General features: G+C 50.3%; 1 protein-coding gene across 1 annotated transcript in view; it reads left to right on the top strand.

Moving 5' to 3' along the window:
- Nucleotides 1-20591, top strand: part of COL4A1 (collagen type IV alpha 1 chain) — a 139078-nt gene that overhangs the window by 71372 nt on the left and 47115 nt on the right. The window contains 16 exon segments of the mRNA XM_021065910.1: nt 8383-8472; nt 8577-8621; nt 9667-9711; nt 9818-9880; nt 10367-10420; nt 10834-10860; nt 11982-12065; nt 12157-12219; nt 13509-13544; nt 14090-14131; nt 15619-15705; nt 16187-16213; nt 16375-16425; nt 16953-16997; nt 17086-17139; nt 19043-19084. Coding sequence (XP_020921569.1) covers nt 8383-8472; nt 8577-8621; nt 9667-9711; nt 9818-9880; nt 10367-10420; nt 10834-10860; nt 11982-12065; nt 12157-12219; nt 13509-13544; nt 14090-14131; nt 15619-15705; nt 16187-16213; nt 16375-16425; nt 16953-16997; nt 17086-17139; nt 19043-19084 — 855 coding nt within the window.

The raw sequence follows: 20591 nt of genomic DNA, 5'->3' as shown, positions 1-20591 counted from the left end.
AGACAAGGCCCCCCCTGCTGAGCCAATCCCAAGGTGCTGCTGGCTCTTGCCCCCTACTCACGGAAGTGTGCAACACCCACAACCTTCCAGAGCCACCATGCGTGAGCTTCCAAGCTGAGGTTAGGGACCATTTACGTCTGTACTGTTCTTCTGCTTTAAGGTATTTTTTAAAACGTCTATACTGAATATAAGGCAACAGGTTTAGGCAGAACATTCATGATTTTATTTTTATGAGAGCCCCCTGTCAAAAAGATTATTATCACCTTTGGGGGAAGCCCTTATAATTTGGGTGAATGTTTTCCCCTCATAAATGTCAAAAATCAGGAGGATGAATGATATTCCCTTAAGTATGTTTCCTATAAACTTGTTGAGAGGGGACCAAGAGAGAGCCTTCAAATAAACTTTCCTGGCAGTGGGATGTTTAGAAATTGTTTTTTTAGAGACCTTCCTAATAGCATATCTGTACCTGTTCTATGCATGTTTTACAGGATTTAATTTTTTTTCAGCATTCACTCTTTCCACGCAGTCATTTAGAAAAGCGAATTTACTTTTCCCCCCTGTATTATTGCTAGATTCCAATACTCTTAGTTTAAAACATGGATGAAAAAAGCAATTCAAAAAATATCCACAATTCACAGTATTTCTGGGTCACAGCATTTAGCTGTCACTTAATAGCCTCAGTGTTCAGGTTACTAGTTTTAGATTTAATTACATTTTATATTCTAATTAAAATTCTTTCCCTTAGAGTTCTATTTCAGGCCTTAAAAAGCTGATTTCTCCTAGCCGTGCCTGCACTAAAAGCTTCAGAAGCATTAGATTCTTAATATTAATGTATTAGGATAATGAATATTGAAGAAGAAGAAGAAGAAAAAAAGCCAAATGCTTCAGGGATCCACTGGGAGAATTTTAATTCTTTAAAAAAAAAAAAAAGTGTGGTCCCATAGTGCCCTCTAGTGTCAGGAAGCCAGAGCCCCTGGGGGCTCCCCTTGCACCAGCCCTTCCAAAAGCTTGTGCCTCCTTTTCGGCTCTTAATTGGACGGGATCAATTAGGTGTAAAAGCTTCCTCAGATCAGTTTGTGTTGAGGGGCTCTTCCCCACGAAGGGGAGTTTAGCTGAGCTTCCTTGGCTGGGCCTGGGAGGCTAGGGGGTGACGGGAGTCAGGCGGGGGGTACAGAGATTTCAGGTAGAAGCCTCCCCACCCCCACCCGCCCCAACAGGTGGCTGATGCTCCAGGTTGGAGGCGCTGTTTGGGTCGGGAGGTGGTTGAGGGCCAGGACAGAGGCTGAATCCCAGAAGATAGCAGTTGTGGGTAGAAGGTTCTGGGGTGGGGTCCGCAGGAAAACCCTGCGAGAAAACGGAAGCTTCACACTGACATTTGATTGTGAAAATTGAATAGAGCGTGAAGCCAGGGAACACGCACGTTTTCCAGAGGACAGACTCCATTGGGCTGCTGTCCGATGGGAAAGGGGAGAAGCGGTCGATTCAAGATGAGCCGTATCAGGGACCGTACACACGGGAGTCAGTGGAAAAGACCCATCTCGGGTCCGAGACCCTGGACAAACATTATCAAAATAGTTTTCTTCTTTCTAACTTGGGAAGCTGACTGCTTCAGGGGAATGACTCTAAATATTTATCCCTAAAATATCTTAAACAGATTACTGCTTTGGAGTTAGAATTGACGGAGGCCTTTGAGACTGCTCTTCAGAAAGAGCGAACATTATTGAAGCAAACATTTGCTGTTAAAGACCCTTGCTTCTGCTGACAGAGTGTCTTCTCTCACTGATACTCAGGTCAGATTAAGGAGAAATGTCTGGAATTTATTTATAAGTCCCAAGAACCTTTGGATAATGTTAAGGTTTGTTTTTTTTTTTTTCCCCTAACAGTTTGTCAGCACTCAAGTTTGCCTCTCATTTTAGTAAGTTTTTATTGGATCGGCGAAGTTGGACAGTTTGTTTGCTTTTAGATAGCTTTGGGGGAAGAGTTTTAAATTGTTTATGGTAAGAAGGCACTCAGGGCTCTTTCGAGATATTCTTGGGTTGAATGATGGCTTTTTAGAAAGCATCTGTGACGAACTCTTTATAATTTATTTTTTTCTCGCAAGGTGATAGGCAGAGTGCATTTTGTAGGTCAGAGGCGTCTGCAGTTTCATTTCTTTGCACATGTCGACTAATCAAGTAGTGCTTATTATTGTCCGTCACCTGGGTCGTCGTCACTCAGCTCATTTTACATTATCCGATTTGAGCTTAGTTCTGAAAACCAACTTCAGAGCAATGTTGAAATTCCCAGAATTGTGCCAGAATGCATCGTAAGCGCAAAGAATGTTTCGATATCAAGATTTAAGCCAGCGGAAATCTGCCCTCGAACCCGGCCGCCTGCAGAGCTTCCACGTGAGGGGCTGTGTCAGTGGGCGGCGTGAAGCTGGTGGCTCATCAGCGAGGCCTAGGACCTTCCGTAAGATGGACCTACCAATGGGGTCGGGCCTTTTCTGCTCAGGACCCTGAGGCGGAAAGTCCAGTGTAGACGGCATAGTCCAGGAAGGAGCAGGCGGACAGAGGTTTTACTTTCTAGGCGGACGGCCAGCTCCCTCTCCCAAGCTTCGGCTCTCTGTCCCATTCATCCCACAAGCCCGGTGGCCCACGGCTTCTGAAGTCTCAGGAACAAGTCCCCGGCAGCCTGACGACGGACCTGGGAGCCCACCCAGGCCACGGCTCAAGGAGACTTTTAACACCTTTATGGTACTTCTCATCCTTTGGATGTGTGACGATGCGGAAGCGTCCTCGTTTCTAGGAAAACCCGAGCCTCTCCCCCCCTCCCCACGGGTAACTGGCCCGGCTCTCCGCGGGCGCCCCCACGTCTCATGGGGACCTGCACAAGCGACACGGAGACTCCTCGTTGCACCTCCTCTCTCAAAGCAAACACCGCCGAGCCCCGAGAGAGACCGTGCGCGTTTGGGGAGGAAGATAGAAAAGGCAGCGCCGGGCTCCGGGGGTGCGATGGGTCGCGCTTTCCTGGGTGCACACCGGCGCGCGGCCAGCGGGAGCCTCGGACGCCGACGGGTGCGGGAAACAGTCGCCCTCCTTATATTCAAAGAAATGTCGTCTACGTTACATTAGCGTACATGGGAGTTCCCAGCGTGGCTCAGTTAAGGAACCCGACTAGCATCCATGAGGATGCAGGTTCGATCCCTGGCCTCGCCCAGTGGGTTGAGGATCCAGCGTTGCCGTGAGCTGTGGTGTAGGTCACAGGCGTGGTTCGGATCTAGCATTGCTGTGGCTGTGGTGTAGGCCAGCAGCTGCAGCTCCGATTCCACTCCTAGCCCGGGACTCTCCATATGCCGCGGGTATCCATGTAAAACGATTTAAAAAAAAAATGTTTAGCCCATGCGTTCTTTCAAGAATCCAGGCACATGTCTCATGTGGTGCAGAGAGTCAGTGTTCCTGTCTTCCTTTGGGGAAGACCAGGCCTGGCCGGGTTCTGGTTGTGTGTGTTCAGCCTGCAGCAGTGGCAATGCTTCTGCCACCACGTCGGGCTCCACGGTGTGGAAGGGCCACAGCGGGGCCTCGTCGAGGAGTTTTCCACGACCCTGTGACCCCAATCGCAGCCTTCCCACGCCTTCCCCAGCAGCATCGGAATTCAGGAAGTGGTGCTGCCGAGCCCTCGCTGCTGCTGGGCTCCAGGAGCTGGACTGTGGGATCTTGGGCTCAGTCCCAAAGTCACCCATTGACCACGAGCCACCATCTGACATCGTTTCGCCGTCGCTGACGCTCGGGCAGCTCTGGCTCCAAATGGAAATGCTTGCGTCCCTCAGTGGTTTGCAGCCTTCCTTGGAAAGTGACCTCTCCAGGCCCCGGACGACAGAAAGAAACAGCTGATCCGCTGGGATGTCCCGCCCACAGCTCCCTGCCCCGGTCTCTTCTCTGACCAGTGATGTGGACGTGGGCCAGCCTCTAATGGTGCCCATGGGCTCTGGACTGGAAAAAGGGGACCCAGCAGCCCGTCCTGCCAGCCACCGCACTGTACAGTGGCTGCACAGAGAGCTCACATCTTAGCTGACGCTGAGCTCATGTCCCGCTTCTGCTTAGATCCTCGTCCATTTACCCACTTTTATTGAGTTCAGAGTTTGTGCTAAATGCTGAATGAATAAATACTTACTTTGCGCTGCCTTTAACATCCTTATTTCTGAGAGGTGGAAACCCCACTGCAGATCCTGTCCAACAAGCATCCTTTGCTGGCTGTGCTCTCCTCTCTAATGGGCAAGCCTCGGGCCTGGGGACAGGTGGTCCTGCCTGTCACAGTCGGGCCCCGTCCAGGGGGAGCCCAGGGCCTGGGCGGTGTTTTCCTTTGGACCTCAGCCCACTGTCAACATCCGTTATCGTAGTGTCTTAATTGATTTTATTTATTTATGTTTGCTATTTAGGGCCACACGTGTGGCATATGGAAGTTCCCGGGCTAGGGGTTAAATTGTAGCTGTAGCTGCCGGCCCTTGCACCACAGCCACAGCAACAACACAGAATCCGAGCTGCCTACACCACAGCTCACGGCAGCGCGGGGTCCTTGACCCACTGAGCGCATTCTCATGGATACCAGTCGGGGTTCATTACTGCTGAGCCACAGCGGGAACTCCATGATTTTAAATTTGAAAAATTAATTCAAAGTTTGACTAAAAGAGACAGTAAGATTTTGAAGCCTGCTGATGCTGGATCCGTGATAATTCAGGGTTTGTTGCTGGTAACGGTGTCTCCTCTGCCATCCTTAGAACCGTTTCACACACTCAGCCTCGCGACCCTGGGGACTCTGTTTGGATTTGGATTCTTGACGAAGCTTCAAAGGGGACCAGGGTTGGTGTTCGGGTTCCATCTGAACTTGTTTAAGCACGGATTTTAAGAGGAGGGGAAATAATTAGATAGTATAAAAAGCCTTTTATTCCCATCTTTTATGGGTTTTTAAAAAAGATTTGTCCTTCTCTACGTAATACATGATGTAAAAATTTTATGTTGCTGCATGCATGGAACTCTCTTTCCTGCCTAATTTAGAGTGGCTAATTTTGATGCCCAGATTTTTCACCATGGCTGCGTTCTTTCATCTTTATAGCATTTTTTTTCTCCTCCAATTCTGACTTTCATCCTTGGAAGATGCAGTGATAATCATTCCATTGTTGGGACATAAGTTTTTTTTTTTTTTTTTTTTTTTTTTTAATTAGTACAGCACACAGCACTGACCTTCTGGAATAAAACTAGTCAATGTGGTTGCATCAAAACACGTTTGTGGAAGCCCTTCTCACTCCCCACTTGAAATTCTCGCTGCGGTGACGACAGTGGTCATGGGCTTTGCTCTGGCCACCACGTCCCCGTGGACCTCTTGCCTCCAGGATCTCATGGCAAAGAGGTGTCGAAAGGGTCCTGTTTCTCAGTTGTTTTAACTGCACGCTCTGCCTCGAACCCCAGCAACCCCGGCGCACGAGCAGTCACGACTGTAGCATCGCTCTTGCAGCTGCAGAGTCTGGCTTAGAAAGACCTGGTGGGAGAACCTTCACACAACCTGCCCAGCTCTTTGCTTTCCCTCTGCCCGTCGTGGAGATTTGCTGCAAGGCTGCGGCATCACTTGGCCTGTGTTTGCCAGCTAATTGTATTGCTGTTTGAATGCTTATCCTGTCTGTGTGCCCTGCCCTGCTGCCCAGAAGAGCCCTGGACGGGGTCCAGGGTATGAGACTAATCGTGTGTACTTTTGTCTGAACAAAAGATGAGGAAAGTTAAAAAAATATGTGTGAGGCGGCCAGATCCATGTCCATAGAGGAGTCACTTCCTCTAGCTCCTTAATTTCAAAACTCCTGGGATACGGGGCTTGCTCAAGTGTTCCGCTGACATTCGGGGAGGAATGTGTCCTCGCGGTGAGAGCTCCCACTGGGAATTCAGAGTTCTGCGTCTGTTCCCAGGAGCACACAGGGGTCACCCAGTGACATGCGACGCGTCAGTAAAGCCTTGGAGTCCTCATTTCCCTATCTGTGAAATGGACATAAAAGGGGCTAATGCGATGCTGGTGAATTACTGAAAATTCGCTGGGAACCAGCTTGCTCTAGTGACCTAGAAAAAAACACCAGCTCTGGGGGAAGCTGGCCTCCTTTCTATTTCTGGCTTTCATGCTGACTCAGTGAGAAACTTGGAGGAATCAGCTCATCTGGCTCTGGGTCTCCATGCATTCCACGATTAAAAAGAGACTTAGAAAATCTTTATCTGCCCCGACTCTCGGGACGATACCGGAGGCTTTTCTGCTGACGTGCCTTTCACGCGTCCTCCCATCTCGCGTCGGGTTATCCGAGGATACGCGATTCAGGGCTCACTTCTTTTTCAGCCAGCTGTGTGCCGTTCAGCTCTGGTCTATTTTGGGTAGAACCTTCCCACGTCCGAGTAAGGGAGGCGGTGCGTGTGATGCCCGTGAGAAGCCATCTCCAGCGCCAGGAGTTTGTGCAGTTCTGTCTGTTGTGATTTTAGGTGAAGGGACAGTGTATTGAGGAGCTTTGCATTGGTCGCGTCTTGGTCTGAGGATGTCTTCCTTTCCCAGCCCTGTCGCAGGCCTCGGGGAGAAGGAGCCCGCGTTCGGTGTCAAGTCCTGGGCCGGGCTCTGGGGACGCGAGCATCTGTTCTTCCTGGTTGATCCCTGGATGCAGCTGGTCCAAGGAGCTGTGCCAAAGGGCCGCGCCTAGTTTTCTTTCTTTCTTTTTTTTTGTCTTTGTGGGGCCACCCCCATGGCATATGGAGGTTCCCAGGCTAGGGGTCGAGTCAGAGCTGTAGCCGCCAGCCTACACCACAGCCACAGCAACGAGGGATCAGGGCCGCATCTGTGGTCTACACCACAGCTCACGGCAACGCCGGATGCTTAACCCACTGAGTGAGGCTAGGGATCCTAGTCGGGTTCGTTTCCACTGCGCCACGACGGGAACTCCTTAGTTTTCTTTACTCCGTTTAGGACGCGATGGTAGCCTCTAGGGTTTGGCTTAATCCGCTCCCATTTATTCACACGCTGCTTCCAGCCTCCTGACTTCCGCTTCCAGCAAAATGCCCAATCTGGGGAGGCGAAGTGGCTGGAGATCAAGTTCAGAAGCCCATTTTCTCATCAGAGCAAATGCAGCAGGGAGTTCCCATTGTGGCTCAGTGGTAATGACTTTGACTAGGATCCATGAGGACGCAGGGTCGATCTCTGGCTTTGCTCGGTGGGTTAAGGATCCGGCGTTGCTGTGGCTGTGGTATAGGCTGGCCACTACAGCTCCAATTTGACCCCTAGCCTGGGAACATTCATATGCTGAGTGTTTAGTCCTAAAAAGCAAAAAGCCAAAAGGGGAAAAAAAAAAAGGCAGCAGGTGCTGAATTCACCAGCAAGCACCAGGACTGGCTGAGGGGTTTGGGTTTGGAGAAAAGGACAACTCTGGGAGTTTCTCTCCCACATCCTTGCATTTATGCCACGTTTCAAAGCTTTAAGCAACTTTTGGTGATGTGCTGTTTGCGGCGTAAATGTTTGTGTTATGTGATGTGTAGCTTGTTGGTTTCTCTTTGCTTTGAACGAACGTGGTTGTGAGCAAAGTGTTGGACACTGGAGACCCCTGCCTGTGGCTTCCACAATGCCTGCTGCTCTTTAATCAGCTGAGGTTGGGAACTCCCCGGTGGCACAGCAGGTTAAGGACCCAGTGTTGTCACTGCTGTGGCTCAGGTTCCATCCCTGGTCCGGGAACATCTCCTAAGGGCCAGCTCAGGGCCTGGAGTCCCCCCATCTTTCCGAATTACCGCCACCTGTGTGGTCCCCGAATAACATTCACTATTTTAAAAAGAAACTTTATTTCTTTTTGCTCCACAAGGGCAGAGACCTTTGCAACCCCCACGCCCACAATAAACTCCCACACGTTTTAGAGAAGCTCGTGAAAGCCTTTCAGGCTCTGGATGGAACAGGGAGTCTCAGCATCTCGGGGTGAAGCTCCCACCAAGGGCTCTGCCCACAATCCTGCTAATGGGAGGCCTGAATGACATCTGCTCACAGTCTCAGCCCCGCGTCTGCTGATGGCGAGAAGATTCCACTCATCAAATGAGGCCACGAGCAATTTGGTGAAGAAAATCCTCACCAGTCTGTCGTCGTACTCACCCAAGGACCCACTTAGCGTTTAGAAAGCGGTGTGTAGGAAGTGTCACGCTGGGGACACGCAGGGGCACTCCTGCCCTTGGAGAAGCTTAAGAAATGGCAGGAAAATGTCTCCCGAGACAGGGAAGCGTTGGCGGCGTCTTCTCCAGATGCTCGCGGCAGGCTGGGTGCTGGGCGATGCTCCGAGAGGCTGACTTCTAGTCTTCTCCTCCGTTTCTTTCCTGTCCTTGGTCTGACGTCCTCCTTCCTCATCCGCAGGGAGAAAGAGGCCTCCCAGGATTACAAGGTGTCATCGGGTTTCCGGGAATGCAGGGACCTGAGGGCCCCCAGGGACCCGCAGGACAGAAGGTGAGCTGGCCGTCCTGGGTGTGGTGGGGGGGCGCGGGGGGCTGTGAGATGGTCTGTGTTGTTGCTCTGATGGGTGGTCACCGTGGCATCTCTGTGTGTTCCAGGGTGACACTGGAGAACCAGGACTGCCAGGCACTAAAGGGACAAGAGTGAGTACCAGGGTCATTAAAGCGCTTTCGACTGTGGGCGGGATGGGATCCAGCGATGCCTCTGGGGTCGGGCTCCTTATGCCTACCCTCCCGCCTGCAGACAGTCCTGGGGTGTCCCTCCCTCCTCCTCCTCTCTCTGTGCACCCCCCGCCCCCCACCTTTCTCCTTGGAGCTCAGACAGGAGCTCAGACAGCACGGGGGCGGGGCCCCAGGACCTGGGATGGGTGGAGCCTGTGCCCTTGACCTCCAGTCCTGGGCCCAGAGCTGCTCTCCTCCTCCCAGTCCTTTTCACAGCGTTTTCTCCATCTGTCCTTCCTCAAGGGTTTAATTGGGGCGGGGGGGGGGGGGAATGACGCGTACCTGTCGTCAGAGAGATGCCTTCACTTACCGTGAAAGGCGGTGAAGTTTTCAGAGCTAAACTTCCTCTTCCTTCTTCACACTCTGCTTTCTTTGCTGCTCCCATTCCTGGGAAACGCAAGCTTGGAGGTAGAAACATAGGAAGACCCGGTGAAATGTAAGCCTTCCAATTCTGTCACTGTTATCTCGTGGAAAGGGAAGCGTGCCCGAGAACCTGCATCCCTGGGCCCTTAGGGCAGGAGGCAGGGGTTCGTCGTGACGTGTGGGGTGGAGAAGATCTGAGCTACTTCATAATAACTTTGATTTTCTTCTCGCGGTGAATCGATTCATGCCATATACTCTTCTTGCCAACTGTTTGTGCATTTAACACAACTTTGTCTGTCCGTCTGTCTTTCTCCTAGAAATGACAAAAGATGGGAAGAGGGCAGAGTTATTTTGTGGGTGTGCAGCCTTGACTTTAGAAGTAACTGATCATCAGCCTTGATGTTGAGCTGCCTCTGAAACTCCAGGCCGCCTGCCTCCCTGGGCTGGGCCTTGAGAAGTCTTTCCCCGGGACGCTCTGCCCGCTTAGGGCAGATGTTCCAAGGCCCGCAGTTAGGGTCCAGCCCCCTCAGCCACGTGGGTACAGTGGGAGGAAGTGAGGTTTTCTCCTGCGCACAATGAAAACTTTTTCATTTCCACCCTACAGGGACCCCCAGGAGCATCTGGTTACCCTGGAAACCCAGGACTTCCTGTATGTATATGAGATGCACCTGCTTCCCTCCTAAGGCATTGGTTGCGAGTGGTGGCACCATCAGTGATTTTCTGACTTGGCTCTTTTTTCACTTTGTTACTTACAGGGTATTCCTGGCCAGGATGGGCCCCCGGGTCCCCCAGGCATCCCGGGATGCAACGGGACAAAGGTACATCTAGAACTGGGACCTTCCTCTTGGTGTCTCTGTACCTAGCTTTGCACATGGAGAGGTTGTCCTGTGAACAGAGTTTTATTGCCAGAGCTGGAAAGTGACTTGTCTCGCATCTTTCTGTATTTGGTGAGGAGACACAGTTTTCCCACAGTTCATGTTCAGGAAAGACACCATCATGCCTTTTCTCGTAGACTTTTATTCCAAAATTGCTTTAAACACTGAATTTCTCACCTACAGTCTCTTACTAAAGCAAATAAGAAAAATGCTAATATTAATTCTCTTCCCTATTCATTTTATTCTCAAATGTATTTCTTCCATCATGAGACAGGCTTGTGCCATACAGCTGGTAGCAATTTTTAGGAAAATAATTTTCACCAACAAAGGAAGCACCCCGAAGGGTAGGACAGGGTGATTGATGGTGTCTGAGTTGGCGTCCTGACACCTTGCCCGGCCTCGAGAGTGACTGTCTGCTGTCCCCCCCAGGGTGAGAGAGGACCAGTGGGACCTCCGGGTTTGCCTGGATTTGCCGGAAATCCTGTAAGTATCGTGTTGTTATGTCAGAAGTTTTTCTTTGGTGATAATTTCTCTCTTCTAATCCATTTCCTTGCCTTTTCTTTTCTTTTTCTTTTTCGGGCTGCACCTGCAGCATATGGAATTTCCCAGGCTAGGGGTTGAATCAGAGCTGTAGCGGCCAGCCTACACCACAGCCACAGCAACGGAGGATCCAAGCCATGTCTGCAACCTATACCAGAGCTTACAGCAACGCCGGATTCTTAACCCACTGAGTGGGGCCAGGGATCGAACCCACATTCTCACGGATACTAACTGAATTCGTTTCCGCTGAGCCGCAATGAGAACTCCTTTTTTTTCTTTTTCTTTTTTAAATGTCTATCTTAATCCTCACAATGTTTTGAGAAAAACAAAACTAATACCAACTCTTTCTTTTCTAGGGACCACCAGGGTTGCCAGGCATGAAGGTACGTTCTTTGATTTTACAGGAATCTGTTGGAAACAGAAGCCACACAACTAAATTCACTTTCAGTCACTTTGCCTGATTGATTGCCTGTTAACATACTCGTCTAACCTCTGCCACCTTAGAAGAGTCCCAAGTCCCACGCATAGCCCTGACTTCTAGAATCTAAAGTTTCAACACGAGGTACAATTTCTTAATAGGAAATAAGCCATGACGGGAAGCATGGTGTGACGAATTCGCAGACATGTGTCAATGGTGCTGCTTTTCCGGAACCGTGGGCAGCGCTGCCTGCTGGGGAAATAGGTCCAGTAGGACGTGGGCGGATGTACAGTGTGTGTGTGTCGTGTGCACACAACATGCATCTCTAAGGACAGAGTTGGCAGGGGAGAGAGGGAGATATGATTCTACTGAAACAAAAGAAATGCCTTATTTTAAGGAGTTATGCGAATGGGAAGGTTGCCAAGTCCGCAACCCGCGGGGCAGGATGCGGGCTGGAGGCCCAGGGAAGGGCCGTGGTCCAGCCCCGGCCTGGACCTCCCTTCTTCAGGAGAGTCAGGCCTTCTTCCCTGAAGGCCCTCAACCCTCTGGGTGGAGCCCCCCGCCCCCTCCCCGAAGGTCCTGTGCTTTTTTCCAAACCTACGGATTTTAATGTCAGTCTCAGTGAAAAATACCTCCACATCAGACAGGTGCTCAGGCAGATATCTGGGCACTTTGGCCTGGGCACGCAGGCATGTGAAACGCACTCTCGCTGCTTTTCTGAACATGCTCGTGCTGGGCCTTCCCTTGAAAGATAATCCTTCTGTTGTGAGAACAGCCTGTGGTCACGCAGCCTTCAGACCAGAGAGCAGCCTCTGACTAGAATTCCTCCTCATCTGGGGCCGGGTCACCTGCAGGCACCCCAGGCCCTGCCCTTCCGCCTCCACGTGGTCTGTCCAGGCTGCAGCCCAGCTGACTGCACAGCACCTCCTGCTGGTCATTACGAGGAATGACAGGGGAGGCGGCCCGTCTGTTCTGCGCTTAGATGGAGGCTGAAGCTGGACATGGGCCCGTTCTGCACTGGGAGTGCGTGCCTGCGACTTGCCAGGTCTTCGGTTTCTTGACTCTCTCTTATTTTTCCTTCCTCAGGGGGACCCCGGTGAAATACTCGGCCACATACCTGGGACCCTCCTGAAAGGTGAAAGAGGATTTCCTGGCCCCCCAGGAGCACCCGTAAGCACTCGCTAAATAACTAAATAACTACAAGCACCTGCTGCCCCTCCTCCTGGTTTGCATCTTAACTGCTTTTTCTCCGCCAACGCAGGGCTCCCCAGGATTGCCAGGGCTGCAGGGTCCCGTCGGCCCTCCCGGCTTCACCGGACCACCCGTAAGTTGGGGGACTAGCTCTGAGGACCCCTGTGCCGAGGGTGAAAACATGTCCAGTGGGATGAAAGCTTCACAGCCTGGTGGTGATGAATCCGTTACTGTGGATTCGAGAAAGAGCTTCTTTCCTAAGGGGGGTGTTTGATTGGCACTTGGGCCCCAGATTCCCCAGAGCTGTGGGAAAAGGATGCTGATAGAACCACGTGCGGATTCAAAGATGGACGAGGCGGGTCCTGGACCTTCGCCCGTGGAAAGAGAGCCGCCCCCGAGGCCTTGCTGTCTTGGGGGCTCTGGACCCAGACAGGCGGCGGAGAAGCTGCGTCGTCCTTGTTAAGAAAGCCTCGACACCGAGCATCAGAGATAACCTTCCAGGAGGCTCTGGTCTGACATCAGCCTCCGTCACAGCCGATGGTTCTCCGGGTGGTTCTCCGCAGGAGCACGGCCGCGGCCCCTCCCGCCCACGTATCTGTGGGAGCTGCGGAGTTAATATTAACAGGATGCATTGGTCGGGAGCCACGTTTACTGGAGATGGATGATGAACCTGGGTCTGCCAACCTCACCCTAGCTGGCCTGAGCGCCCTTGAGGGATTTCCAGCCTGATCTGCTGAATTTACTCTTAAAAAAAGTTTTATTGACGTATAGCTGACTGGCAAGGCTGTGACCATTTCTGCTGTGCCAGAGTGGCTCAGTTACACATATCCACACTCGCTTTTTTTGGGGGGGGGTCAAATTCAGCAATCCTTCTCTCCGTTCCTTCAGATGTAACCTCTTTTATTTAGGTTCTTGTCCATAAATGGACCCATTTTACCGAGGAAAGAACTCGTAATTGCTCCCTTTAAATGATTACAAAAAGCATGCTAAAATTTTGCTACAAATGGCAAGTTTTGGGGCTTCCTAGAGTCTCCCCACCTGAAGGATGCACTTGCATTTAACCTGTGAAGAGAAACAGCAGTGTCCAAAGTGGACAGATGTTTCCACACCGGGGACGCCACGGCTCTCGGGGGGTTGGAGGGTGGCTCCCCCACTGTCTCTGCTGGCCCAGATCACATCCTCAGATTGTGGGTCCCGCGGGGCCACCCCTAAATGCTGAGGGGTTTCCGTCCCATTGATAATTGTCCTGGACCAACCTCTGGTTACTTTCAAAGTTGCATAGCACAGGAAAAAACATTTAGATAGTTACCAAATAAATGACCGCAGGAACCTCAGGCTCTGAAGGTAACTTCAGGACAAAGAGGCATTTGAAGCTTACCGGGGTTGTGGATCACGTTTTCATTAACGCGCTTTGTCCTACAGGGTCCCCCAGGCCCTCCTGGCCCTCCAGGCGAAAAGGTAAAGATCTCTTGTCATTGTTTTTCTTTGGTTTTAGTAGAAGATGACTGTGAAATTGCTGTAACTCATTCTTTAGGGCTCTGTAAAAACCTCTGGAGAATTGTCATGTCTTTATCTATCTGTGTACCTGTCTCTGTCTCTGTATCATCCACCCATCTGTCTCTCCGTCCGTCTGAGCTGTCTGTTGATTAGTCTGCTGATCTACCCAGCTATCAATCCATCTGTATCTGCTGAGCTTTCCTTCAGTCCATCCCTTAGTCATTACTTTGGAATCACTCATCTTTTCCTTCGTTTTCTGAAGCCCATGTTTAAAAACCTTACATTTTTAAAAAAGCAGTTTTGATGGGATTCTTTTTCAGTCATCCTTAGACGTTTTGACAGACATTGCGTACACTGATCACAACTTTCTTGGAAATATCCTGGTGGTTGGGGGACAAAGTACGGCCTTAAACATGCCATCCTGTCGCATCTTGTGTCTCGTTTGTCAGATGATTTTGAACAGAGTCAACAACTCTGTTAATGGAAGCCTGCTTTTTACTCAACAGGGGCAAATGGGCTTGAGTTTCCAAGGACCGAAAGGTGACAAGGTGAGCGCTTCTCTTTTGGTCAGAACCACAGCTCTGAGCAGGATCGGGTTCTGCCTCTGGACCCGTCTGATCACAGGTCCTCGTCTCCGCATGGTTTCCCAGAAACGCGCAGCCAGAATTCACTGCGCTGACCTGTGCGGGTCTGACCTTCAGATCCAGCAGGCTGTTAATCCAGTTCTCTGCACGTGGCGTTCAAGCAGCACGTTCGCAGACAGCACGAAGCCAGACCTTTTTGTCACAGGGTCCAGTTTAGGACTTGGCTGTCGGCAGCATAACGGTATTAACCCTGCAAAGACGAGGTCTGTCCTGCCAGGGCTGGGAGGAAGAGAGCCTTGCGGCCGGATGAGGCAGAGCAGGCAGCCTCCCCTGAGCAGAGGGAGCCAGTGGTGGGTCCTGATCCTCCAGGGGTCTCTGCACCACTGTCCCGGGACCCGACTGATGAAACCAGCACGACGAGCCAAGTGGGGATTCTTGGGATTGTGGTAGTGCCTGGCCCAGGGCCCAGGTCCACCACCTGTGCTCACGTGGTGTAGACAATGGGCAGGGGTCCTGGAGGCCTGGACAGACGTGGGCTGAGCAGCAGCTACTGCACACTGGGCCCCGGCTCGTCACAAAGTCTCATGATTCTGTGATTGATGTGGTTGAGTCTCCTGGCCCTCAGTCACTCTGCCAGGGCAGGGGTTCCTCTACTTCTGCTCGTGTCCAGCGGTTAGGATTCCAAGGAAGAAAGCCCTGATGCCTCTCTTCTCTTTGGTTCCTCTGAAGAGAAGCGACCCCTTCCTTACCAGGCTCAGCTGGTGCCTTTCCTCTGTGCCGTCAAATGTGACAGGCCAGCTCCGTGTCCCAGCGTGCGTACACACGCCGTGTGTCTGTTTGCGTGGTCTAGACATATACGCACACATCCATGCGTCCTGCACACGGTCCGCTTCCAGGGTGACGGGTGGCGGCCGCCCTGACCCCCAAGCAGTGGGAGCCTCCTGCTGGCTTTACGTCCTTGGTGGACCACCTTCCTCCTGAAAGTTCATTTTCTTGTCCTTTTTCAAAGTGTTATGGGAGTCGAATTGACTTGCAAAGCGGCGTCCATTTCAGGCGCAGGCAGAGTGAACCAGTGATGCGCACGCGCGCGTCCATTCCTGTTCAGGTTCTTTGCCCACGTAGGTTAGGAGCCCGGATTGAGGAGATTCCTGTGTTGCACAGGAGGTCCCTGTTACCCGTCCCCTCCAGAGAGTCGGGCGCATATATGTGGGTCCCCGCCCCCAAGTCACCCCGCCCCCACCACGTTTCCCCTTTGGGAACCATACGTTTGTTTCCAAAATCTTTGAGTCGGAGACAGGCTAATTTTCTGCTGAGACAAGGACAGGCTAGACCAGAGCGTAATCGCATTTTAAAAGCAGATGTTCTGTTCTAGGCTTTCCCCTCCCTCTGCATTTTTCTTCTCTGTAGAATTATTTTCATGCCTAATTAATTCCCAATTTTGGCATCAACAGGGTGATCAAGGGGTCAGTGGGCCCCCAGGAGTGCCAGGACAAGCTCAAGTTAAAGAGAAAGGAGACTTTGCCACTAAAGGAGAGAAGGTAGGGGCGGCTTCGTCCGGAGAACACTGGCTTCCTGACCTGGGACTGATTCCCAGGACAAAGAGGAACCGGGTCTGGATCCGTTTTCTCGGTTAGACGGCCGGGAAGGCAGGTGTAGAGCGTGTCCACCCCGTGATGGGAGCATCTTGGGAGCAGAGGCAGCCGGAGCTGGGCTGGAGCAGAACTGGTCTGAGGCTGACTCTCTGCGAGGGCATCTCACGGGCACAGAGGCGGGGGTGGGCAGCGGGAGGGAGCCGGGGTAGAAGGAGGCCAGCTGGCCGTGGCTCAGGGATGCTAGCTGTGCCCACCTAACAGCCGTAATCAGTCGATGGCAGGACGTGAGGGCTGCGGTTCCATGTGCATTTCTTGGTTGCTATACCAGGAAGAGCGTTTTTTTCCTCTCACCTGTTCCGTGTAGCATGTAAACGCCAGTGTAACCCTGGATACTACTCATGTTTCTCTCTTTCAAAACTTATTTTAGGGTCAAAAAGGTGAACCAGGATTTCAGGTAAGTACTAAACTCTTGCATCTCCTTCTCATTTTGTATAAAAGACCATAACGCATTGCATTTAAGTCACAAGCTCATTTCACCTTACATGTAAAATTAACTTAATAGTTTACTTAAATATACCAGCGAATCTAACATTCTCTTTTATTTTTTCTTTTAAGGGAATGCCAGGGATTGGAGAGAAAGGTGAACCTGGAAAACCGGGACCCCGAGTAAGTGCTTCCAGAATATTCTTGATGTGCAGGCACTTCTCCCGCATTCCTGGAACCGCAGGTTCACCGGAGTCTAGACTGCAAGAGCTTGTAGGGTTCTTTCTCTCCTGAAGGGCCTTTCTGAAGCCCTGGGAGCAGGAGCAGGAGGCCCTCACCATTAGAAAGAGCCCTGGATGGCAAAGGCCTTTTGTTATTCAGATGATCTCCCCACCCCCACAGCCCCCCCTGCCGGCCCCTCCCTGAAAAGCCACCTGTCCACCTGCTCAGAGCACCGGGCTCCGCCCTGCTGCCGATGGAAGGGGTGACAGGAGATTGGAGGCTGATCTGCCGTTTTCAGTGTTGAGAAGCCCTCTCCTGCTGTTCTTCCTGCTCACGGTGCTTTAATGCATCCACGACTGAGTGCGGTAGCCTGGCCGGCTCACCCCGAGCATCCACACGACTGGGTAGCTTGTGTTGGAATCAGACCCTTGATGCATGTTTGTCATTATTATTGATTCACTCCTGAAATTAGAATCTTTATTGCACAGGGAAAGCCCGGAAAAGATGGTGAAAAAGGAGAAAAAGGAAGCCCAGTGAGTATTTCTCTGCGATTTTTTTTTTTTAAACAAAGCTGTTGCCTTCACTCGCTGACAATTGTTGTTGCTTCTGGTTCCATTTTAGGGGTTCCCAGGCGATTCGGGGTACCCCGGACTCCCAGGCCGAGAGGGTTTAAAGGTAAATGGTCACCCTGTTTTGAGGTTTTTGCCTTCATTCTGCTCAATCTAGAAGTTTTTCCTAGAATAAAGGACCATGTAGTCAAAGAATAAAAATTATTTAAGCTCCATGGGAGGAAAAACACCACTTAGAGTGGTTCTCTCGGTGTGTGTAAATTCCCCAAGAAAAAATATAAACTGTTCCACTCGTTCAAGTTTTCATGTGTTTTTTTGTGATAAATTCCCCTGATGATGAAACCAAGCAAACGCAGACAGATGCGGAGGAGAAGAGAAGGCTTGTGTAGTTTTTCGGTTACTTGATCAGAAAGGGTCAGCGTTCATAACTGCCCCAGGTACACACGCACACGCACACACGCACGCACGCACACGCGCACGCACACACACACGAGCGCGCACACACGCGCGCACACACACGCACACACACACACGCACGAGCTTTTGGGAAACGGTATCGAGGGAGACAGCTTGCTCCTTCCCTTAGTGACGCAAGGAGGATAATTTCAACCCTGCAAATGCAGTTACACAGCAGCACTGCGTCCTCCGTGCCTTTTTTGCCTGGTATTTGGACCAGGTCCGCATTTTTCTGGTTGTATCTTTGGCCCCTTGTCTAAACATTCCTCGATAATAACTTCCTAAAAAGTACGACGCGGGGGTGAACAGTTAGACTCTGGTTTGGGGAAGCTATTGCTGTTGGCCATCAAATTGCCCCCAGAAAAGCCCTTCCATCAGCCTGGGGCGGGGGGGCGCCTTTTCACTTGGTAATGGCTTGTTAGCAAACGTTAAAAATATTTGCCAATCTGATAGGCAGAAAAAACTCATTTTGGCTTTATTTTTCCCTTTTAATCATGAGGCCAGCTCATGTAAAACCCCTACCAAAATAAGAAATGGGTGTGAAATATTCATCTTTACCAGTGCTTGATAGACTAGGGAGAGAATCTCAAGGTTTGCTTAGGCTGATTTTCTAAGAAAGTCAATTCTTCGAGATTGTAAGAAGTAAATATGCTATGAGAACCTTCAAAAAAAAAAAAAAAGTAAATATGCTTGAGCTATATTAGTTCGATTTTTTTTAAGTCCCATAGATATTTCTCAAATCTCGTTTTGTATTCCAATAAGAAAACATGTAATTACGGTTTGGTGCCTGAGTTTAAAGCTTTAGCTTAAAAGAAAAAACATGAAAAAAAGAAAAGGAAAAAAGTGCATTCGTGAAATAAAATGCACAATCTTAGGACTTTTGAGTGTTACCACGATGTTTATATATGAGCATTCGATGGGAAGGCGTTTCTCACTTGGAGTTTTTCCTCGAATGTGGGGCCAAGTCAACCTCACGGTGAGCAGAATTTACCCACCCAATGTTTTCAAGTCATGCTGGATCTTAAGGGGAAGGCAGCAGCCGTGAGTATCTTTTTATACTGACTTCCGACGCAGGTTTAGACAGCCTTACGCCTAAAATCCTCAGACAAAATGGTTTCTTTGAGAAAATAAATTTAGACCCCAGGAGCTTTCACGTCATTTTATTTGTTCGTTTCTTGTCTTACTGAGAAGCCACTGTGCACACCTTCTGCTTGCACGTGATTCTCTGAAGTTTCTGAGGAGCCTGCGGTCGGCAGAGCCAGTGACGGGAGCTCTCCTGCCGTCTGAATAATCAGCCTCCCATCTACGTCTGGTAGAAATCTCACTTTCCATGTGTCACCTGTACGCCAGGCACGGGGAAGTGTATTGATTTGGGTAACGATAGCTCCAGAGCACCTTCGGCTAATTCCAGGGAGAGAGTCCAAGTTGGCAGACAATCATTTTAGGACACGGGCGGCTCCGTCTCTCTTTTTCCAGAAAAAAAGTCAGCCCTGCTTTCTGCAAGGCAACTGTCATAGGTAAAAGACACAGTACCGTATTTTTTTCTTTTGTAGGGAGACAAAGGTGAAGCAGGCCCCCCCGGCCCCCCTGGCACTGTGAGTAGCAGCGACGTGTGCTGTCCGTGGGGTGGTTCGTAAAGAGGGGAAGAGGGAGGCGGTGGACGAAGGCCGCACGCTCCGTGCCGTTCTAGAATGACGCTTTTGTGTGGGGGCATTGAATTTGAACTGATAATTTATGCTTTGCATCATGTGGCGTTTGGTGTTTACTTACTATATTTGGACAATTTCTGCATCTCTTTGATCATGAAAATGAACAGAGTTGCACATGGATAAGAATTTTGGCAGCACATTTGGCAACTTAAAAAAAAGCCAGACATTCCTGTCTTGGCTCAGTGGTTAATGAACCTGACCAGTAACCATGAGGTCGTGGGTTCAATCCCTGGCCTTGCTCAGTGGGTTGGGGATCCAGCGTTGCCGTGAGCTGTGGTGTAGGTCGCAGACATGGCTTGGATCCCGTGTTGCTGTGGCTGCGGTGTAGGCTGGCAGCTGTAGCTCCGATTCAACCCCTAGCCTGGGAACCTCCATATGCTGCGGGTACAGCCCTATAAAGACAAGACAAAAACAAGGCAAATGCTGAGTAGAGAAACAGGTCACTTGTGATGGGACTCTCCTAGCAAAACTGTGTTTTGGGTTTTTTTTTTTTTTTTTTTTTTTGGCAAATAACATTTTAGTCGTTGTCTGTATGTGTATTTTCATGTATTTGCAATCCAATGTAAGCAATGGTTTTTCTTTTTAAAAATGGACGTTCTTCGTGTTTTCAAATTATCTTCAGATGATCCCTTTAACCGTTTTGCCCCCCGTCTTTTGAAACAATGAAAATATCACCCTCTGTCATTGGCTGCCCTCTTGCACTGCTACAGTGTGGTAGTGAGTGTTTGGACATGCTTCTGTGTGTGTGCTTGTGCAAGTGTGTGTTAGATGGGGGATTTGAATAATTCTTCTCTAGGCTGCATTTCCAGGCATAGGATTATTGGATCAGAGTATTACTGAACCTCCGTAGCCCTTTTTTTTTTTCTTTTTTCTTTTTTTGCTTTATCAGGACGCACCGGTGGCATATGGAAGTTCCCAGGCTGGGGGCTGAATCTGAGCTGTAGCCACTGGCCTACACTATAGCCACAGCAATGCGGGATCCTTAACCCATTGAGCAAGGCCAGGGATTGAACCTGCAACCTCATGGTTCCTAGTGGGGTTCGTTTCCGCTGCGCCATGAGGGGAGCTCCCAACTCTGTGTGCTTTTACTGCGTGTATAGTGGGTGACTCCATTTCCCACATTTGTGGTCCAGCAGCAGTCTTTGAATAGCATGTTTTTACCTGAACCTCATCAGCAGACGTGAATAATTCCTACAATTTAATTGCTACAGAGCAGATTACATTTTGAGGGTAATATGCAATCTTTGATGTGGTCCTTGTCCTCAGATTTCAGTGATTCAGAATTGGGGTGAACCCGTTCACCCCTTTTTAACGAGGCCTGCAGCGCCTTCTTCTTGCCCCATATTCTGGGCTCCAAAAAGTCTCCACTTTTGACCATTTTTTTTTTTTTAAA

Source organism: Sus scrofa, chromosome 11 (assembly GCF_000003025.6).
Source record: "Sus scrofa isolate TJ Tabasco breed Duroc chromosome 11, Sscrofa11.1, whole genome shotgun sequence".
Lineage (NCBI taxonomy): Eukaryota > Metazoa > Chordata > Mammalia > Artiodactyla > Suidae > Sus > Sus scrofa.
This window is presented reverse-complemented; position numbering and strand designations above follow the sequence as displayed.